At 42.1% G+C, this 19,687-nt stretch overlaps 1 protein-coding gene and 1 long non-coding RNA gene across 8 annotated transcripts in view; one reads left to right on the top strand and one right to left on the bottom strand.

Moving 5' to 3' along the window:
• The window catches only part of LOC103221361 (uncharacterized), a 35,486-nt gene continuing 15,799 nt past the window's right edge, over nt 1-19,687 (bottom strand). For 5 of the 6 annotated variants that reach the window (XR_012089190.1, XR_492980.3, XR_012089187.1 and 2 more), the window contains one exon: nt 18,126-18,547. This is a non-coding gene — a long non-coding RNA (uncharacterized lncRNA). Of the gene's footprint in view, nt 445-10,654; nt 10,775-18,125; nt 18,548-19,687 lie in introns of those variants that run through there. The other variant, XR_012089186.1, reaches the window with a different exon arrangement.
• TMEM14A (transmembrane protein 14A) lies at nt 1,118-17,089 on the top strand. 2 transcript variants are annotated; one of them, XM_007972254.3, is made up of 5 exons: nt 1,118-1,213; nt 7,226-7,311; nt 12,298-12,399; nt 14,554-14,641; nt 16,513-17,089. In XM_007972254.3, exons 2-5 carry the CDS (start codon nt 7,242-7,244, stop codon nt 16,550-16,552), a joined length of 300 nt encoding a protein of 99 aa, XP_007970445.2. In that variant the 5' UTR covers nt 1,118-1,213; nt 7,226-7,241; the 3' UTR covers nt 16,553-17,089. The 2 variants fall into 2 exon arrangements, with proteins under 2 accessions (XP_007970445.2, XP_007970446.1); XM_007972255.3 differs by having other exon boundaries at nt 1,124-1,283.

The following is a 19,687-nucleotide window of genomic DNA, read 5'->3' on the forward strand; positions in this document are numbered from 1 at the left end:
TCTGAGGAATTCTGCTGTAATTCTCAGTGACACAGAACCTCTAGAGCTACTTCACTATGACAGCCTTCTTCAAATCTCCAAAGGGCTGTTACATAAGGAAGAGGGTTGGAGTTCTGTATTCAATCAAGAAGGCAGAAGAATAAGATGGTAAGTTGCTACAGAGAGGCATAATTTAAAGTCAATTTAAACTGTAATCCCAGCACTTTGGGAGGCAGAGGCGGGAGGATTGCTTTGAGCTCAGGAGTTCGAGACTATCCTGGGCAACATAGTAAACCCCGTCTCTACAAACAAAGAATTAGCTGGGTGAGGTGGCACACACCTGTAATCCCAGCTACTCGGGAGGTTGAGGCTGGAGAATCCCTTGAACCCAGGAGGCGGGAGGCAGAGGTTGCAGTGAACTGGGATGGCGCCACTGCACTCCAGCCTGGGCGATCAACTGAGATCCTGTATCAAAAAAAAAAAAAAAAAAAAGTCATTTTAAGGTTCATTCCTGGAATTGAGCAGATCGCCTTGGATTAGGCAAGATTTTAAGTGCTTTCCAACTCTGGAATTTATACCTTTTCCTGTAGATATCTAAGCCCAGCAAATCCTGGGCCCGAAGTTTAAAACTAGGATACTGATCTCCCAACCACATCTAGACGATCCCATAGTGTAATGAAGGGTGCTTGGGCTTTGAAACCAGGCAAACTTGGATTCTGACCTGGGGCAACTAAGTCACTGGACCTCACAGAACCTTAGCTCCCTCCACTGACAATGGGTACAATCCGCTGGAGGGTGTGTAGGAGACCTCGGGTTGCCTTTTAGAGGTTCTGGAAATGTCCCTTGAATGATGAATGGAGTTAACTTAAAAATCTTCGCCTTCTGTAATCTTGGCTACATCCAGATACGCTTCCTGCCAGTCCCGCTCCGTCAGGCGGGAGGCAGGAAACCCCAGCCCTGGCTCCAGGACAGGGCCGAAGGTAGGATAGACGGAGCAACGGGTCCGGCTGCCGCCGGGATGTCGCAGGGCAGGGCCTCCTGGCTGCCTGACCTACAGGCCGACCCGATTCAGCCAGAGGGAATGGACGAGACAGAGCCCTGCAAGGCTAGAAGGCACATAGCGCATGCGCGCGGCAGGGAGGGCGTCTCCGGCAGGGAGCGGCCTCTGCTCAGCGCGAGACGGCTGGGCGCCGGGTGGGAGATCGCTGGCGCCGAGACTGCTTCCGGATTCCAGGTACCGCGCGTGGCTGCAGCTAGCCCCAGACTTCTGTCTTTTCAGCTGCAGTGAGGGCTCGGGGCTGCAGGTGAGCTGTGCATCCCGCAATGGAGACCTTCCTGCTCTGAATTTTCTTACAAAACCGTAGAAATATAAGGGGCGTTACTTACCGGTCATCCCCTCCCCCGCACCAAACCTGTATAGCAAACGATGATGCTGAGGACCTTGAGGGGATTTTGCAGGGCACCGGTCTTACCTCCCCGGTATCATTTTTCTCCTCCTCCTGGGAATTTCCCGAGTTTCTGCCTTCCGATATCCCTAAATAGCCCACCTATCCTGCCTCCTACCTTCCTGGAGCTGGGGTGGTGGGGTGGGCTCGTGGACCATTGCAAAATGCTTGGCAGGATTTTAACTTTCCCAGCACTACCCAGACCCCACTCGACAATGTGCCTTTTGTGCCTTCCAAGAGCTCACGGGTAGGTAACTGTTATATCTTTAGCATGTGAAAATGCTTTTTATATAACAGTTGACTGAAAATCTCTTAGTTCTCCAAATTTTGGAGGATTTGGGGCGGTCGGCCTTGTTTTGTACCTGGTATAGTAAATCGTTTTGCTGCATTGCATCCAAGATGCTTTCTAGCCCTTCCAAGGCTTGAGCATCGCATTTGTGATGAGAGCGTGTGATGTGCTGTGCACATCCTCTCCCACCTTATCCCTTTCATGTTAACACAGCCTCTGGCTTTAATGTGTGCTTCTGGCCTGGCCACATGGCTCCGTCATGGAAAAGGTGAATCTTTTGTCTGAATATTCTCTCTGAGAACAGAATCTTCTTACAAGCATTGGGAGTAGATTTATTTTGCCTCCTTAGAACAACAGTCACTTCACTAAGGAGATTAAGGAGCTGCCTGTTTCCTGGCAATAAAGCTGTACTGTGTAGGTCAGTTACAGAATGTCTTCAGGCAGAAGCTGTTCCTTTGGTTCACTCACTCATTTATTCATTTAACAAGTATTTTAAGTACCTGCCTTGTGCACCCTGGGTTTGCCCTCAAGGAGCTTGGCTGACTGAGAGGCGAGAGAATCCCAACCAAGTAAAAGAGTATGGATCCTCAAGAGAAGATCGCAGGAAGAGCTGGGGGGCTCAGGATGGAGTGGAATTAATCTTTCACAACAGCTACTTGGCTTTAGGAGACAATTAGGTCTAGAAGTTACACCTGATAATGAAAGTGCTCTCATAAGCCTCAGATCTGTATGTAATGGTGTTTTCCTGTGTGTTGGGCGTCTCAGACTGAATACATTCCAAACACGTCCCATCATTCCTAACCACCTCCCTCTTCCCCGCCCCGCACACCTGCTGCTGTTCCCATGTTCTCTGTCTCAGAGAATAGCATGAGGCTCCCTGACTCCCTGCTTCTCCCAATGGTCTAAGCCAGATACCTAGGGGTGAGTCATCTCTGATTCACCCTTGACTTTCCCTTCCCTCCTCGAATTCAATTCTGCTGATTCTACCTCCTGAACCTCTGAAATCTGTCCACCTTCTCTCCATTCTCATTGCCATTTCTCTAGATAAGCCTACCCTTATCAACTAAGCTCTTGCTTACTTTACTGCAACAGCTTCCCGATGTATCTCCCTGCCTGACTTCACAACCCATCTTCACTACTGCAACTGGGAAGTGCTTGCTGGAGTTTAAATCTGATTGTGAGGCTCCCTTCAGTGATCCTTCTCTGCCCCTAGGACAGAACCAGACTCCCTTTACAGGGCTTATGTGGGTGTACAGCCCGTCTTTCTCACCAGCTCCCTCTCTTTTCACAAGCCCCTTGTACTTTTCATTTTGAGAACATGCTTTCTTGTGCCATTAGGGCCTTGCACACGCGCTCCCTTCTGCCAGGAACACCCTTCCCTGCCACCGTCTTCACTTGACTTATGCTCCCCTGTAGGGTAAATGCACCTGACAGCAATAATTAAAGCATACCCTTAGAATGACCCTGTGTGGCAGATGAACCTGAATGCGTTTTCTGAACGAGGGAACCCAGGCCTGCCCAACCCAGAGATTTGTTTCTTGTCTATGAAGAACATCTGAGCCCTGCCCCACCTGTCCCATAGAACAGGGGCCATATGGGGAATTGAGGCCTTGAATTTTGAGTTAAATCAAGGTTGCCAGGAGGAGGTCATTGAGGGGAGGGTGTTAAGTGAAAATGCTACGTAAATTGCATGATGTTTGCAAGCGGTTGTTTTCCTGCCCAGCTCACCGCCGCTGGACTCCCTCCTCTATATGAAAGCCCCTAATGAAACCCCATGTCTCACTTGCTGGCTCTGGGTCTCTTTTGGCCTCTTGAACCTGTTGCCTTCCTTATTGAGGTTAACAGGGGTTTGGCACAACATCTCTCCAAGGTCCCAGCTGGAACCCTGTGTTATCTGGGCATCCTTCCTTAGGCTCCCAGTCCTTGCTGGGTGCCACTCCTTGTTATGGTACCCACACCTCTCCTCTTAGGGTTCATTCACACATCTGCCTCCTACAGCTGTGTTGTACTGGACCAAGGCCATGTCTAAGCACTTACCATTGCTTCCTGCTGCCTTGCACAAAGAAAATGCTCAATAAATAGCTGTTCAGTTGAATTGAGTACAAATATATGTTATGATACTATGGTATGATTCATTAAGTAAATCATAAATTCGCCCTACCTCAGTTTTCTCAGTGTGCTGAAATGGTAATAGTCTTACACGCGTCAAGCTCAAAATAGATGTAAGGGTGAATGAGAAGAAGAATCATTATTATTGGAGCAGCTAGTATTTGTTGAGTGCTCAGTATGTGCAAGGCACTGTTCTAAGTGCTTTACAGTATTAACTCATTTAATTCTCAGAACAATCCTATAAGGTAGATATTTTTGTTATCCCTATTTTAAAGATGGAGAAACTGAGTTATTGAGTTTCCACAGCTAGTAAGTGGCGGTATCAGGTTTGAAGGTAAGCATACTTTAGAGCATATGGTTAGCTCCTCTAGAAAGTAGTAAGTAGGACCAAACATGAGAAGTTCATGGGGCTGAACATTGTAAGTTACCAGATGGAACACAGTGCCCCGTGGTCACAACTTTAAGCTGTGAAGAGCATGTGATTGATCCAGAATTGAAAACTCTGAAGAACATGTTTGGTTTACATATTCACTTTTTTCAGCAGCTAACTCAGTTACCGGAGGTGATGTTGCATAGTGGTTAGGACTGAGACTTCCCCGAGTCAGAAATCTTTGTTTTGCGTATAACCTTCGGGCATTGCTTGCATTCTCTGTGCGCCAGTTTCCTCATCTGGAAAATGAGGATAATCATGATAGTACATACCATAGGGTGTGGTCATGATTACATGAGTTGATACATGTAAGGCACCTAGAATGCCTTAGAATGGCACCTAACACATAGTAATTGATCAAAAACATTATAACCTCTCATTATTATTTGTTTAGCCATCATTCAGTCAGCAAACGGTTTTTGGACCCAGCTTCTCCCTACATATTACATCCTACTGTACCACCTCTCGGGCACAGATGAGCTCTCCTGTTTTAGTTCTCCTTCCTGTAGATGCTGAGCATTTTTTACTGTTGCCTCCTTTTTGGTGCTGTCATCTCCTGTGCCTGAGATTCCCTCCCCCATACCCTTCCTCATAGTAAGTTCTAGTTGATGACTTTGAGATCAGCTCAAAACTTCTTTTCTTCTTCTTCGTCTTTATCTTCGTCTTTGTCGTCGTCATCGTCATCATCGTCTTCCTCTTCTTCTTTCTTCCTTCTTCTTTCCTCCTTCCTCCTCCTCCTCCTCCTCCTCCTTCTTCCTTCTTCCTTCTTCTTCTTTCTTCTTCTCTTTTTTTTCTTTTTTTTTTGAGATGCCCAGGCTGGAGTGCAGTGGCACAATCTCAGCTCACTGCAACCTCTGCCTCCCAGGTTCAAGGGATTTTCCTGTCTCAGCCTCCTGAGTAGCTGGGATTACAGACATGCACCATCATGCCACGCCAGGCTAATTTTTTGTATATTTAGTAGAGACAGGGTTTCACCATGTTGACTACACTGGTCTTGAACTCCTGACCTCAAGTGATCCACCAGCCTCTGCCTTCCAAAGTGCTGGGATTACAGGGGTGAGCCACCTCGTCCGGCCTGTTTTTCTGTTCTTCTACATTAATTTGTTACCCATTGCTGTGGGAGATAAAAGGCCCATTAACCTAAATGATAAGCAATGAGAAAATTGTAAAAATATGGAAGGAATCTCATGTACCATTCCTTATATTTACAAAGATAATTACCTTCCCTGTGAAGGAAATATAGATGTGAGAAAGCTCAGAAGTAAAGGCACCACTAGGAAGCTTAGACCTTAAAAAGCTGTATGGAACTCTAGAACTCTTTTCATCTATTCTCTTAACTTGCAGGGAGAGTTCAGGGTGAGGGAGGGGCATGGTCTGAGACCTGGTAGCCACATCTCTAGCCTGTGGCTGGCACACTATCTACTGCATCTGAGAGAATTGTGGGCAGGGTTTCAGTGGAACTTCTCACTACTGGGTATGTTTCAGCTGCTGCTATGATGCACAGTACGATGTCATTGTCATCCATCTAACTTCATGCTGGGGCTATATTGTATTCTCTAGTGATTTGCCATTGATTAAGTGTGGATGTCTCTGCTACCACAGAAGAGTTGTCTTGCAAGGAAACTAATGACAAAGCCATTGTTTAAACTGAATTATTCAATCTCTAAGAAGACATCCATCTGTAAAGAATGAGAGGACTACTATCTGTACAAACATAAAAGAATTATAAGATGGAGTTGTGGAAGTTAAGGAATTTAGAGGAGGAAGAAGCCATTTGCACCAGTTCACTTTGATAGTACAGGCTAGAGTTAAGGAAATTAGGAGGTAGTTAATAAGGGTAGAAGTCAGGGGAGAAGATTCAAAGGGAGGTGGGGTACAGGGGATAGTCGGGCTTTTGGGGGTGGACAGGGAGGGAGGACATTTCAGGCAAGAAAGTGAAAAGTGAAGATTGTAGTGTCACGGTTCAGTGAAGAGACCTGGCTGACCAGAGCAGAAGTTTTATTTGGGGAAGTAGAAAGAATTAAACAGCCGAGAGTATGGCAGATATTGAAGACAGGCAGAGGAGAATCAGCTTGAGGTATCCCCCGGAGTGTGCTTAACAGTGATGAGGATGGAGGGGATAGTAGAGGGTTGGGAGAGGTGAAGTTTGAACCTCTTTTTTCCCTTGAGACAGGGTCTCACTCTGTCACCCAGGCTGTAGTGCAGTGGCATAATCACGGCTCATTGCAAACTCAACCTCCCGTGCCCAAGCAGTCCTCCCAACTCAGCATCCCAAGTAGCTGGGACCACAGGCGCATGCCATTACACCCCGCTAATTTTTTGTATTTTTACTAGAGATGGGGTTTGCCATGTTGCTCAGGTTGGCCTCAAACTCCTGGGCTCAAGCCAAATGCCTGCCTTGGTCTTCCAAAATACTAGGATTACAGGCATGAGCACCCTGCCTGGCTGAACTTTCCTTTTTTTAGTAGATTAGAGAAATTAATTTCTGTAATTATGTGGAATGCCTTTGTATTAGTCATTCTCACACTGCTCTAAAGAAGTACCTCAGACTCAGTAATTCATGAAGGAAGGAGATTTAATCAACTCAACCAGGCTGTACAGGAGGCGTGGCTGGGGATGCCTCAGGAAACTTACAGCCATGGTAGAAGGCAAAGGGGAAGCAAACATATCTTCACATGGCGTCAGGAGTGGGAGACAGCATGAAGGGGGAAGTGCTACACACTTTCAAACATCCAGATCTTGTGAGAACTTTATCATGAGACAGCACTAGGGGGATGATGCTAAACCATCAGAAACCACCCCCATGATCCAATCACTTCCCACCAGGCCCTACCTCCAACACTCAGGATCACAATTCAACATGGGATTTGGGTGGGGACACACAGCCAAACCATATAAGCATATCAGTTTTAGATACATTCCGTACCCAAAACTTTTTATTTTGTATAATCTGTCCTTTCCCCCTTGCTTTAGAATTGCAACCTTGCCAATGGACCTGATCGGTTTTGGTTATGCAGCCCTCGTGACATTTGGAAGCATTTTTGGATATAAGCGGAGAGGTAAGCCTAACCCAAATTTTCATGAAAGGGAATTAGTGGGGGGTTTGGAGGTTGTGCTAGGTCATCTGAGGGTCTGTAAGTAGGATGAGAAGCTAAAGATGCCTTAGAGGTGGCTGAAGACCAGTATGTTATGGAAGGGATTCATGAAAGGAAGAGGCTTCCGTGGGGTTGGGCATAACGGAGTGTTCCAGCCTGGGGGTTCTGGGCCTCTTTTCTACCACAAAACTCTCACTTCACTTCATTATCAGTTGCATAGTTATTTGATTTAATTTCCCTCAGGACCATTGCTTATTATTAAATGAGGATTTTTTTTTTTTGTTTTTGCTTTACGTAATCGTGGTACTAAAAAACTGAGTTCTGTTGATCCTGTGTGTTGCAATGAAAACATTGTTAAATATTCAATTATCATATCCAAAGTTATCTTTTCACCTTTGTCCAAAAGAGGGGGAAAAAAACTGAGGTAATCAATTAAAGAGTTTTTATGGAGAAAAAGGAAAGGTCAAGATTTTTTATCTTACTTTTATTTTAGAATCATTTATAGTCATGATGTCTCCTAGTTATGTGTCATATATGTGTGTGTATGTATATATATATATGTACAACCTTTAATCGTCTTTCTCACAAACTGTGTCTTACATTTTAATGAAATTTTTTAAATGAAGTTTTTATTTCAAAGTGTATTGTATTTGTGGCAGTGGTTGACTTGAATTTGAGTGAAAAAGCCAGGTCTACATGGTTACCAGTTAGCTTCCTTCATTAAAGGCTGCTAAGAAGTCAAAGACCAGAAGCACAGTATAGCTCTTATAGTTAGGGGGCTGGCAGGGTAGAAATGACCATCATCTATGATTCCTTAAAACCTATAATTCACCTTGGATTTTTGTTCATTGTTTCTGTCTTGATGTATGTATTAGAGATACGTATTTGAAGGAGAAAAAGATGGTGGCACCAAAGTAAGACCTATAAACCAACTACTCAGAGGTTGATGTTTCATAATCCACTTTAAAGAGGACTCAGTTTAAAATGCTGATAAGATTGTTTTTGGAAAAAAAAAATTTCATTGGCAAAGACAATGTCTAAATAACTTCTATTACAGAATAGAAAAGAACATCTGGGCATTTTTGCCTGTCTTTATGAGAGGTGGAAAGACAGTGGGCGGAGCGGGGGGAGAGAGAGAGAGAGAGTGAGTGAGTGTGTGTGTGTTGGAATGGAAGGAATCCTTTTATTCTAACTCAAATCTCTTCAGTGTTTACCAGCTGGTGGGAACAAATGAAATTACATTAGCTGTGAGGTCTCTGATTTCAAGGGCTTGCTGTTGTCCACCTGCACAGTATAGTTCCTTGGCCTCCTGCAAGAGCCCCCCACTAAGTGATCCTGGAAGCCCCCAAGGGTATTATGGGTTCACAAGGAAGCTCACTTTGTGGTATAATGTGAGTTAAAAGCATGGGCCACAGAATCAAGCATTCCTGCATTCTAGTCTTGACACTACCACTTACTAGCACTGATACTCAGGTGAGGTGTTTCAACATCTGGGCCTCAGTTCCTCACCTGTAAATTAATCTGTTAGGATTAAATAAGATGATGCATGGTACACATTTCACATGGTGCCTGGCATAGAATAAAGTTTTAATTTTAATTTTTTTTTTTTTCTGCTGCTACTGCCCTGCCAGTGGGAGGTCTGTGAACCAATGAGGCATAATACTTTTTTCTAGTTTTGTATTATGTTCTAAGCTGCCAGTGGCCCAAATGTCTTAGAATGGGTCTGTAAGGTGAATTAACTCTCCTTTGACTTAGAGCTTCCCTAGGTATGAGTCCTATGTAGCTGGGCCAGGAGACCCTTCTACGGGATAGATATTGAGAATAATCTTGGGTGGGTGAAAGATGTGATGTTGAAATGGTGTTTGGTGGGAGGACATGGATGTATCTAAATCCTAAACTAGACCAGCTGTGAGACACAAGTTGGGTTAAAGGGAGAAGCTGATAGATTTTTATTTTGGTGGGGGTACAGTGGGGAGAGAGGGGAGCCAGTGCCGGGACACAGGATGCTGACCACTGTGCTTGCCTGGGCTCACCCCTCCTCCCAGGTAGGTCTCCAGAGAGGTGGATGACCAGGAAGACACTATGATATGGAGGCTCTTCCTAGGCCAGGTAACACTGAGTGCCCAGAGCAAAAGAGGGCCAGATGGCATTCTTGCCTTCTCCCACACTAGTGCTGAACCAGACCTTACACCTTCCTACTCCAGTGGAAGGGAAGGGCACTGACACAGCCATCCCTCCAGAGAGGCTCAGGTGTGCTTGCTGGGCAGGCTGCTGTTCTGAGGACCACAAGAACACCTGCAGGGCAGCTCCTAGATGCATCTTTCAACTCCTTTTAAAACTCCTCTTCCAAGACTGCCCCACTCAGATCAGGCCTCCCAGGAAGTGGGAAGGAAAGAGTTTAGAGCTGCTTTTCTTGTAGCCCCCACTGTGGGGTACTGAGCTTGTTCTCAGGATCTTTGCTTCCTTCCAATAGTGTGGCTTTCTTGTAAAACAGCTCACAGTCCTGCCACCTTCCTCAGGCAAGATGAAATTTCTCAAGAACCTTCCTGGTTCTTGCTGCCGGTGAGCCTGCCCCACTGTTTGCTGTCTGATCTCATCAAGACTGAAGTGTAGACACTGCCACTTTCTCCGCATACTTAAGTGTGTGTATATGGTGGTAGTGGGGAGGGTGGGATGGGGTGATCCTAACAGTTAAGAAATCTTCAGGGTATACAGAAAAGAGCATCATAGAATCTCTAGGTGGGAAGACACCTTAATGGTCACCTAGTTGTGCATTTCAGAAAATGTTTTAATCTCTTTAACAATATCCTTATCTGGTATCTTCTGCTTGAACATGACCCATAATGGGGATGCATTAAATCAGTATTTATCAAGTGCTTCTATGTACCTGGCCCTGTGTCTCACCCTGGGGAAACAGCAATGAACAAAAAGAATGGCGCTCACAAGTGAGTAAGGGCAGAATGACATTCAATCATATAAACGTATGATCAGGAATAGTGGAAGACTATGATGGGGGCCCTCATTCAGAATGGTGGGTCAGAGAAGGCAACACTTAAGCAGACATCTGAAGGTGAGCTGCACTTGGCCAAGTGAAGAGTGCAGAGACAAGCAGTCTGCACAAGGAACAGTATGTCTAAAAGCCATGAGGAATAGAGTTTGGTATATTCAGAGAACTGAAAGAAGGCCAGGGTTCCCATAAAATAGCAAACTGGATTATTTTTCCTAAGAGTTTTGGGAAGCACTGAGGGTTTTTAATTAGGAGAGTGACCTGTCCAGATGTATGTTTTTAAAAGATCATCTTACTTACTTCGGAGGCTGAGGCAGGAGAATGGCGTGAACCCGGGAGGCGGAGCTTGTAGTGAGCTGAGATCTGGCCACCGCACTCCGGCCACCGCACTCCAGCCCAGGCAACAGAGCGAGACTCCGTCTCAAAAAAAAAAAAAAAAAAAAAAAAAAAAAAAAAGATCATCTTACTATGTTTGAAGAATAGCTTTTGGAGGAAACAATGTGTAATTTAACATTATCTCCAACTGTAACATTCTAAGCCATTATATGTATATGTGGCATGGATTACGAACCCTGTTTTACAGCTGCTAAAACTCAGAGAGGCTAAGTGACTTAGCCAGAGTCCTTTAGCCAGCAAGTGAAAGAATTAGGACTAGAACCAAACATGTTTGTCTTCTCATTCAGGATGCTGCTCTGGGGGGTGTGTGTGTGTGTGTGTTGTGTGTGGTGTGTGTGTTGTGTGTTTGTGTGTGTTGTGTGTGTGGGGGATGTGTGTGTTGTGTGTGGTGTGTGTTGTGTGTTTTTGTGTGTGTTGTGTGTGGTGTGTGTGGTGTGTATGGGATGTGTGTGTTGTGCGTTGTGTGTGTGTTGGGTGTGTGTTTTTTGTGTGTTGTGTTTATGTGTTGTGTGTGTGTGTGCGCGCGCGCGTGCACGCGTGTGTGTGTGTGTCGTGTGTGTTGTGTGCGTTGTGTGTGTGTTGTGTGTGGTGTGTGTGGTGTGTGTGGGATATGTGTGTTGTGCATTGTGTGTGTGTTGGGTGTGTGTTTTTTGTGTGTTGTGTTTATGTGTTTGTGTGTGTGTTGGGTGTGTACACATGCGTGTGCTGCAGTGGTTGCACATTTGAATTTCCAATGGATATTTTAAAAACAGAGATACTTTGACCCTACCCCCCGCAAGGGATTTTAACCCAATAGATTCTAAATAGGGTGAGTTCCATGAAGCAAGGATTGTGTGTGTGTTATTTATAGTGTCACTGGCATGTAACCCACTGTCCAGTGCACAGAAAGTGCTTGGTGTTTGCCACAGTGCTCTGGGGCGGGTGTATGGGTTGGGGGCTGGGAGTGTGCTGGTGGCGTGAGTGCATGGGATAGGGACTGGGTAGCTGGGGTCAGTACTCTGGTTCTTCCTCTTTCTTGGTAGGGCCTCCATTAGTCCTTGAGTCCTGACATCTTGAGGCTTGAAGGTTTGTTAATTATTCAGGATGGAACCATTGCTTGGTTTGTATAGGACTTCTGTCTTTACCTCTACAAACTAAAAATAACTTTGCGTCTTAGTTTTTAATCATCACAACCTCATTGTAAAAAGGAGGCAAAGAGAATAGAAAAAATTAAAAAAGAAGGGCTTAGGAAGTTAAATAATTGCCCAAGATCATGCAATCAATGTCCAAGCCACCAGCACAAGGCAGGTTTTCTTCCCCCAAGTGACATCTGACCCCCTGCACTGCTGCGCCCACAGGGCTCCTCTGCCTTGCATTTGGGTTCAGCAGGAAGCAGTCATCTCCTAGAAAGTATCCATGAAGAGGCCTATTCTTAATTTGGCTTTGTCCAGTTACTGTGCCCAAGTAGGAATGCATTTGAAGGTGCCTGTATCATACTAGAAGTAATGGAATGAATTCCTTTCATTTTGGGATTCTCTTTGTGAGCCCATATTTTTTTCCCCTCCCAGGTGGTGTTCTATCTTTGATTGCTGGTCTTTTTGTTGGATGTTTGGCTGGCTATGGAGCTTACCGTGTCTCCAATGACAAACGAGATGTAAAAGTGTCACTGTGTAAGTAAGGCATTTTTTCCTGGTTACAGAGACTTAAACATTGGAGGTGGTGATCTTTTTGATACCCTATGCTAGATATACCTGAACATATTTAGTCAAATGGCAAATGGCCATATGCATGTGTTGAGGCTGAATACAACACTTACTCCTTTCTAGAAATACCTGATAAAAAATGATGTTACTGCTACCAGGCCTTCCAACTCAGAAGAATATTTCTATAAAAACCTGTTACCTGAAAAATTGAATTAGGAAAAGCAAGGAATTATTTTTAGATTTTCTGCTAACTCTCCTAAATGCATATTTAGCATAGTTTTCACATTGCTGTGAGAATAACTAAAAAAGAGACAGCCTTGCATTGTTCCATTTCATTCACAAACAGCTTTTAGATTCTGCACTGCCTTAAGACTTAACCTAAAAAAGCAAGGCTGACACTTTTTTAGTTTCTTCCCTTGTTAAGCTTAATGGGAGAATATCCACAGAAAAAAATGGAAACCTGTGTGTTTAAAGTCACCAGGACACTTGACTTTTATCTCACTTGAAAGAGATATACAGTGAAGGTTTAGAAAACTATGCCAAGGACACTTTCTCTAGTTGATTTATTATTCAAAGTGCCTTGGTCATGTATGGAAAAAAATCATAAATGAAGACAAAATTGTGCTATATTTGAAGGAGAGAGAGATTTGGTTTTTTTTTTTTCTTTAGTCATTTTTATAAGGGGGTAGGGATAGTTTTAGTAATGAGGTTATGTTAGATGTATCAGCCAGATATAGTGATATTAGGATTTTTATTGATGTGCTTAAATAGTTCACAAGTATTTATTGTCAGTCATTTTATTTTTTATATCAATAAACAGTTTTTCTTTGAAAGCTGTTTTTAAACTGTGGCATTGATGTCCTAATCTCTTACATAAAACTACCTCTCCCTTCATAGGCACAGCTCTAAAAAGGCTGACATGATGCTTCTGAATAAAATACTATTGCTTAGACTGTTTAGTCTCCAGGCATCAAATTCTGCAAAATGGAATGCTACAAAACAAAACCAGTCAGCCTTCTTTTAAGTATTTTTTTTATTAATCAGATCTTACTTGTAAAAGATACATTAACTATTTTCTTCATATTAAGTTAACTGAACATTATTGAGTGTGTCCTGTGGGTCCAAGTGTACTACTTAGTGTTTCTGAGGGAAGTTGAATAAAGCTCAGTGCTAACCTTCAAGGAGTGTTCTTTGAATAGAGATTTAGGTTAGAAAAAGACGCTTAGCTAGGCATGGTGGCTCATGCCTGTAATCTCAGCACTTTGGGAGGCCGAGGCCGGTGGATCACATGAGACCAGGAGTTCAAGACCAGCCTGGCCAACATAGCAAGATCCTGTCTCTACTAAAAATACAAAAATTAGCTGGATGTGGTTGTGCGTGGCTGTAATCTCAGCTACTCGGGAGGCTGAGGCAGGAGAATTGCGTGAACCCGGAAGGCGGAGGTTGCTGTGAGCTGGGATCACGCCACTGTATTCCAGCCTGGGTGACAGAGCAAGACTCTGTCTCAACAACAACAACAACAAAAAAAAAAAAAAAAGAAAAAGAAAAAGAAAAAGTCTTTCTCTTTTGAAGATATTTCAGGAATTGATTTTAACATGTTTGTTTACCCAGAAACCTTTTTGATGAGGTAGATTATGAAGTGTTTTTTGTTGTTGTTGTTTGTTTTTTGTTATTTTGAGACGGAGTTTCATTCTTATTGCCCAGTCTAGAGTGCAATGGCACAATCTCAGTTCACTGCAACCTCCACCTCCCCGGTTCAAGAGATTCTCCTTCCTCAGCCTCCCAAGTAGCTGGGAGTACAGACATGTGCCACCACGCCCTGCTAAATTTTTTTGTATTTTTAGTAGAGACGAGGTTTCTCCATGTTGGTCAGGCTGGCCTCGAACTCCCAACATCAGGTGATCCGCCCACCTCTGCCTCCCAAAGTGCTGGGATTATAGGCTTGAGCCACTGGCCCACGAAGTGTTTTAATAGAGCACTTTATCTTTTCAAGACAATGGCAACTCAGTACCTATCCATAATAGTTGTAATGTTAGAAAGCTTTAAATGGTACCCACTGTTTTCCCACAAGCATGGATAACATGGTTGAAACTCTGGTTTATGAATTAGTTTGGTTTTCAGTTACAGCTTTCTTCCTGGCTACCATAATGGGTGTGAGATTTAAGAGGTCCAAGAAAATAATGCCTGCTGGTCTGGTTGCAGGTTTGAGGTAAGTAAAGCTATTTTGATCAATACTTTCCTCTGCTATTGTTTTGAAGTGCTGAATTTTTGGGAAACATCAATTTTAATTTGAAAGATCAAAGTCCTTTTTGTTACAATAAGCATGACAGTAAAAACCTTAAGATAGCATGGATTCAGTGGGTCTTTGATATTGATGTACCCATGAACATTCTTACTGGCTATGCATAGTGCTGCTGTAGTATTGAGTCACAAAGCCATACTCGCCTTTTTCAGAAGAAAGAACTAAACTCAGCCTCATTTTTCCTCAGGATTCACCCATCTGCAACAGTAAATGTGTTCATTTAAATCTAATACTCAGTCCCTTTTAGAAAGTTTGACAGAGTGACAGTGTGATACAGTTATTTCAAGTTTTTAAGGGAGAGAAATTTAATATTTTTAAGAGTTTTTAAGAGAGAAGTTTTAATATTTTTTAAAAGATAAACAGAGAACCTCAAGTTTCTCTTAATTTGATCCAGTAATTCTATCCATGAGATTAAGCATATTACCAAATAAAAATTTAGAGATAGCATTTTAAAAATTTCTCCGGAAAGTTGGCTTTATATGTTGAAAGCTATAAACATGTTTATTTCCTTTGATAGACATTTTCACTTTTTGGAATTTATTCCAAAGCAGTGAGATATGCACAAAGACTGATGTTCGTTGTAACTTTATTTCCAATGAAAACACGATAGACTGAAAAATTAGGAACAACCTAACAGTTCACCAGTAAGGAGATGTTTGAATAAATGTTTTGTCCATTTAATGGAATATTGAGTGAGCATTACATTTTTATGTTTTCAAAAATGATTTGGTGGCATTGGAAAATCTTAGTGACATAAGTAAGGTATAAAAACAGGATAAAAAACAACCAAATATAGTGTGATTAAAACAATGTTTGTGTATAAAAAAACAGGAAGGAAATACTTCAAACTGTTAGTAGTGTTTTTCTGTGGGTGGTAGCGTGATGAATAATTTTAATGTTCCTCTTTCTACTTTAGTCACACTACTACTTTTTCTACTCTAGTCACACTAGAATTTTCTAGTGTGACTAGAATTTTCAGGGAGGGGAGGAGGAGTGTGATTACAAAAGACAGCTTTCCAGTTATAGCCCTGTTCTAAAAGTGATACTTGGTGGTGGGAAGAATCAGAAGTAGGGTTTATGGGCTGGGTGTGGTGGCTCACGCCCGTAATCCCAGCACTTTGGGAGGCTGAGGCGGGTGGATCACTTAAGGTCAGGAGCTCAAGGTCAGGACCTCAAGACCAGCCTAGCCAACATGGCACAACCCCATCTCTACAAAAATTAGCCAAGTGTGGTGGCGGGCACCTATAATCCCAGCTACTTGGGAGACTGAGGCAGAATTGCTTGAGCTCAGGAGGTGGAGGTTGCAGTGAGCCAAGATTGCGTCACTACACTCCAGCTTGGGTGACAGAGTGAGACTCCATCAGAAAAAAAAAAAAAAAAAAGGAAGTAGAGTTTATGGATCCAGAAGAAGGCCCCAGTTAATAGAAAGTAGCTGAGATTAAATTAGTAACTCCCCTAAGTTGGTCCTCGATTATTTTTTCAAGTTGCTTTATTTTACTGGCTTTTGAAAGTTTGTTTCTTCCCAAACCTTTCTCTTATAAACCCTCATCCAAGGTTTTCAGGACAGCAGGTTCTGATTTTTCCTTATTCATTTAGCAAACATTTTAAAGTGGCTAATTCAGTTATGTCTGGGATGTTTTAATCCTCCAAGGGGTTGAACTGGGAGAGTCCCCAAGCCAAGATTAGTAACACCAATGGGTAGGCGAGTGCATGGCCCTTTCTGTCTTATGCCAGATAAAAGTGACTCTCCTTTTGTCTTTGTTTTATTTTAAATCCAGCCTTATGATGATCCTGAGACTTGTCTTGTTGCTGCTCTGAGCATCTGGAGGAACAGAAAACTAAGTTCATGTCATCCTGCTGTAATGGGCAGAGCATATTTTTTTGTATTTAAAAGATAAACTTCAATATGGAATGCTAGAAACACAAATAGCACTGTCACCTCTAATATGAACATTAGTTTGAGGTAGTTTTTTTCTAAAGCAAAGTTTTAACTGTTTTCTAATTGTCAAGCGCCATTTTCATTAAAAGTGTCTAATGAATCATGATATGCGCTTCCATTTGCTGTGTCTATTTTCTATATATTTGGTATTTTGTGAAAATTCTGAATACTCATGTCTCAAGTAAGCTTAAACTACAACTTGTCACGTAAAGCAGTTCTTAAGTGGAGTTCACAGAATGCTAATGTATCTATTTGTCATTTGTGTTATATTTGAAATTATTAGAAATTATACTTTTTCCATTTTAATTGTATTGCTGCCAGTGCTATTTTTTTCTTTAAAAAATTTTATTCTTAGCACACTCTTACGTCCTAACAGAATGTATTCAGTATTCAAATAAAAGACATTTTGGTTCAAACCTGTTTCTTTCATGTTAGTTTTTCCTCTGAATACTCAAATCATCTTTGACATTTAAATGTTCAATTATTAACGAAAAGGGTTGAGAAGGAGGGCTTATTTAAGCCAACACTCTACTTCCTCAGGAGTAGATATTTTTTCTCTCTTAAAGAGTAACAATTCTGAAACAAAACGAATTTTGTTTCAAATTACCACTTTATTTTTAGGCATAGTTATAACTTTTAACGTCCAAGGCACTTTTAGGGTCCAAACTGAACATCAGGAAACCCGAATCCCAGCCCAATTCTTCCACCCATCTGATGCTCTTTGGAAGGTCATTTCCTTTCCCTCTGACTCAGTTTCTCGTCCTTAAGGAGGAATTGAACTAAAGGCTCGACCCCTTAGAGCTCTAAAAATCTCCAGTTCCTATCCTGTTGGCTCTGTGCAGTGATGTCATATTTCAAACCCTTTTTTTAAGTGAAAGTGTAGGGTCCTCAACTGATAACAGCAGAGTTCATGTGGTTCTGTTCCATCGGTTACCTTTCCCAACTGACTTTCAAGGAGGTTGTTAAACTTTCAGTGATAAGTAATTCAATTAAGGGCAGGAAAAAGCTCTACCAGTTGCACTGACTAGGAAATCTAGATAAAATTCTTTGACGTACTTAAAACCCAATTTAAAGAAGAAGAAAAAAAATCCCTTGAATCCTAATGGTGGCAAAGAGGTTGTTACCACAGGCAAGGCTGGAAAAAGCCGTCATCATTGAGGTGCTCTGCTCACTCACTAGCTGTCAGAGATGATTGAGGAGAATCTTCAGATTCCGACTGACAGCAGCTTATAATAGTCAAAACCGATTATGATACTGAAGTAGAAACTAACTGTGAAATTGATCCTAGAAATACATGCCGTGTCTGCAGAATATTCTAGTGATTGAAAGTTTAAGAAACTAGTTTGAAGCTATGCTGTTCCCTGGACTTTTCCCAAAATGTGGTAGAAGTGTATGATGGTGATGTGTGTGCTTTTTGTTTTGTTTTGTTTTTAAAGAAATCTTTGACATTCATTTGCATATTTGTGATTTTACTCTTTTGCGATACGTAGAAGGATTTATATTTGGATGGTTCTGATTAATTGGTGTTTTTTTGTCTTATGAAAAATAGAAAAGGCTGTCTAGCTTACAGGTATTAGGCAGTTTATGTCTTCATGTTTCATTACTTTATTACATTAACATGGCTTTATGATATTTTTATGGGTCTGCTACAAATGCAGAGTGAAATATTTACTATGTTTCTTAGACTTAATTTGTTTCATTTGTTAATACTCAGCTACTGTACTGTTCATGTTTTTAAGAAACATACCACGTTCCAATTTAAATGTGTTCTTCACAGTCTCAATGGATTCTTCATCCGGTGGAGACTTCCTTTGGCTTCCAGGTTGGAGAAATTTATTAATTGTGGGGATGTGGCTGCTTCTGGCCTTGAATTTCTAAAATGCAAAAGAACCCTATCCATGAGAGAAGAATACAGCAAAACAAAGTAAAATGCAAATGAGCCACATTCTGGTGGAGGTGGGGGATAATTGGGATTTTCATACATTGTGTGGCATTGCAAAGTGATACTGCCACTTTGCAAGTTAGCCATATTTCTCAACCACAAAAATATTCATAGGCTATTACCAAGTGATTCCATTTTAAAAATTATATCCTAATGATGTAATCTTAAATGTGGAAAAATCTACACCTACAAAGATGTTGTTGCAACATTATTTATAAAAACAAACATTCTAAAGCATCCTGGTATACAATAAACAGAAGTCCTCATTTTTCTTATGCCAGAAGCATTTTTCGTGTTATGTAATCTTTGAAAACATAACTTTAAGTGGCTGCATAGAATTCTATCCAATGGATGTATCCTTATTTATGTAGACATTTCTCAGGTATGAGACATTTAAGTTGTTTATGATTTTCACTGTTTAAAATCAAGTTAGGCTGTGGCACGGGTGAAAGTGGCCACTTTGGCAGTGCCTCATCCTCGCAGCTAGTGGGAAACAAGCGTGTTCTAGAAAGCCGGAGACTCCAGCGACCCCTCTTACCAACATCATGGCAGTCCCAGGTTGCAACAAGGACAGTGTCAGAGCAGGCTGTAAAAAATATGGCTTCCTGGCCACCTGACTTTTGAATGCTGCAACTTTCTCCAAGTAGACCCCAAAGGGACATAGTGAAGATTGATGAATAAAATTAAGAACTGAATAAATTGCAGGTATTACAGGAAAAAAATAAATGAAGAGGAGAAGAAAAAGCAAAGAGAAAATCAATTTTTTTAAAAAACAAAGAGGTCTTATTCATCCAGTTCCACTGAAGAGGACATTGCAAAAGAAACAAAAATATCAGAAGAAAGAAAAGAAAAAAAAGGCTGGGTGTGGTGGCTCACACCTGTAATTCCAGCACTTTGGGAGGCTGAGGTGGGTGGATCATGAGGTCAGGAGTTCAAGACCAGCTAGTCAACATGGTGAAATCCCATCTCTACTAAAAATCCAAAAAAAAAAAAAAAAAAAAAAAAAAAAAAAAAATTATCTGGGCATAGTAGCTACTTGGGAGGCTGAGGCAGGAAAATCGCTTGAACCTGG

Source organism: Chlorocebus sabaeus, chromosome 17 (genome assembly GCF_047675955.1).
Source record: "Chlorocebus sabaeus isolate Y175 chromosome 17, mChlSab1.0.hap1, whole genome shotgun sequence".
In the NCBI taxonomy this organism is placed as follows: Eukaryota; Metazoa; Chordata; class Mammalia; order Primates; family Cercopithecidae; genus Chlorocebus; species Chlorocebus sabaeus.

Bases quoted from the DNA above. Each gene is read 5' to 3' on its own strand.
- TMEM14A (XM_007972254.3), top strand. From the start codon at position 7,242: ATGGACCTGATCGGTTTTGGTTATGCAGCCCTCGTGACATTTGGAAGC. The intron at 7,312-12,297 runs GTAAGCCTAACC...TTCCCCTCCCAG, and splicing joins TTTTGGATATAAGCGGAGAG to GTGGTGTTCTATCTTTGATT. The intron at 14,642-16,512 runs GTAAGTAAAGCT...TTTTAAATCCAG, and splicing joins GGTCTGGTTGCAGGTTTGAG to CCTTATGATGATCCTGAGAC.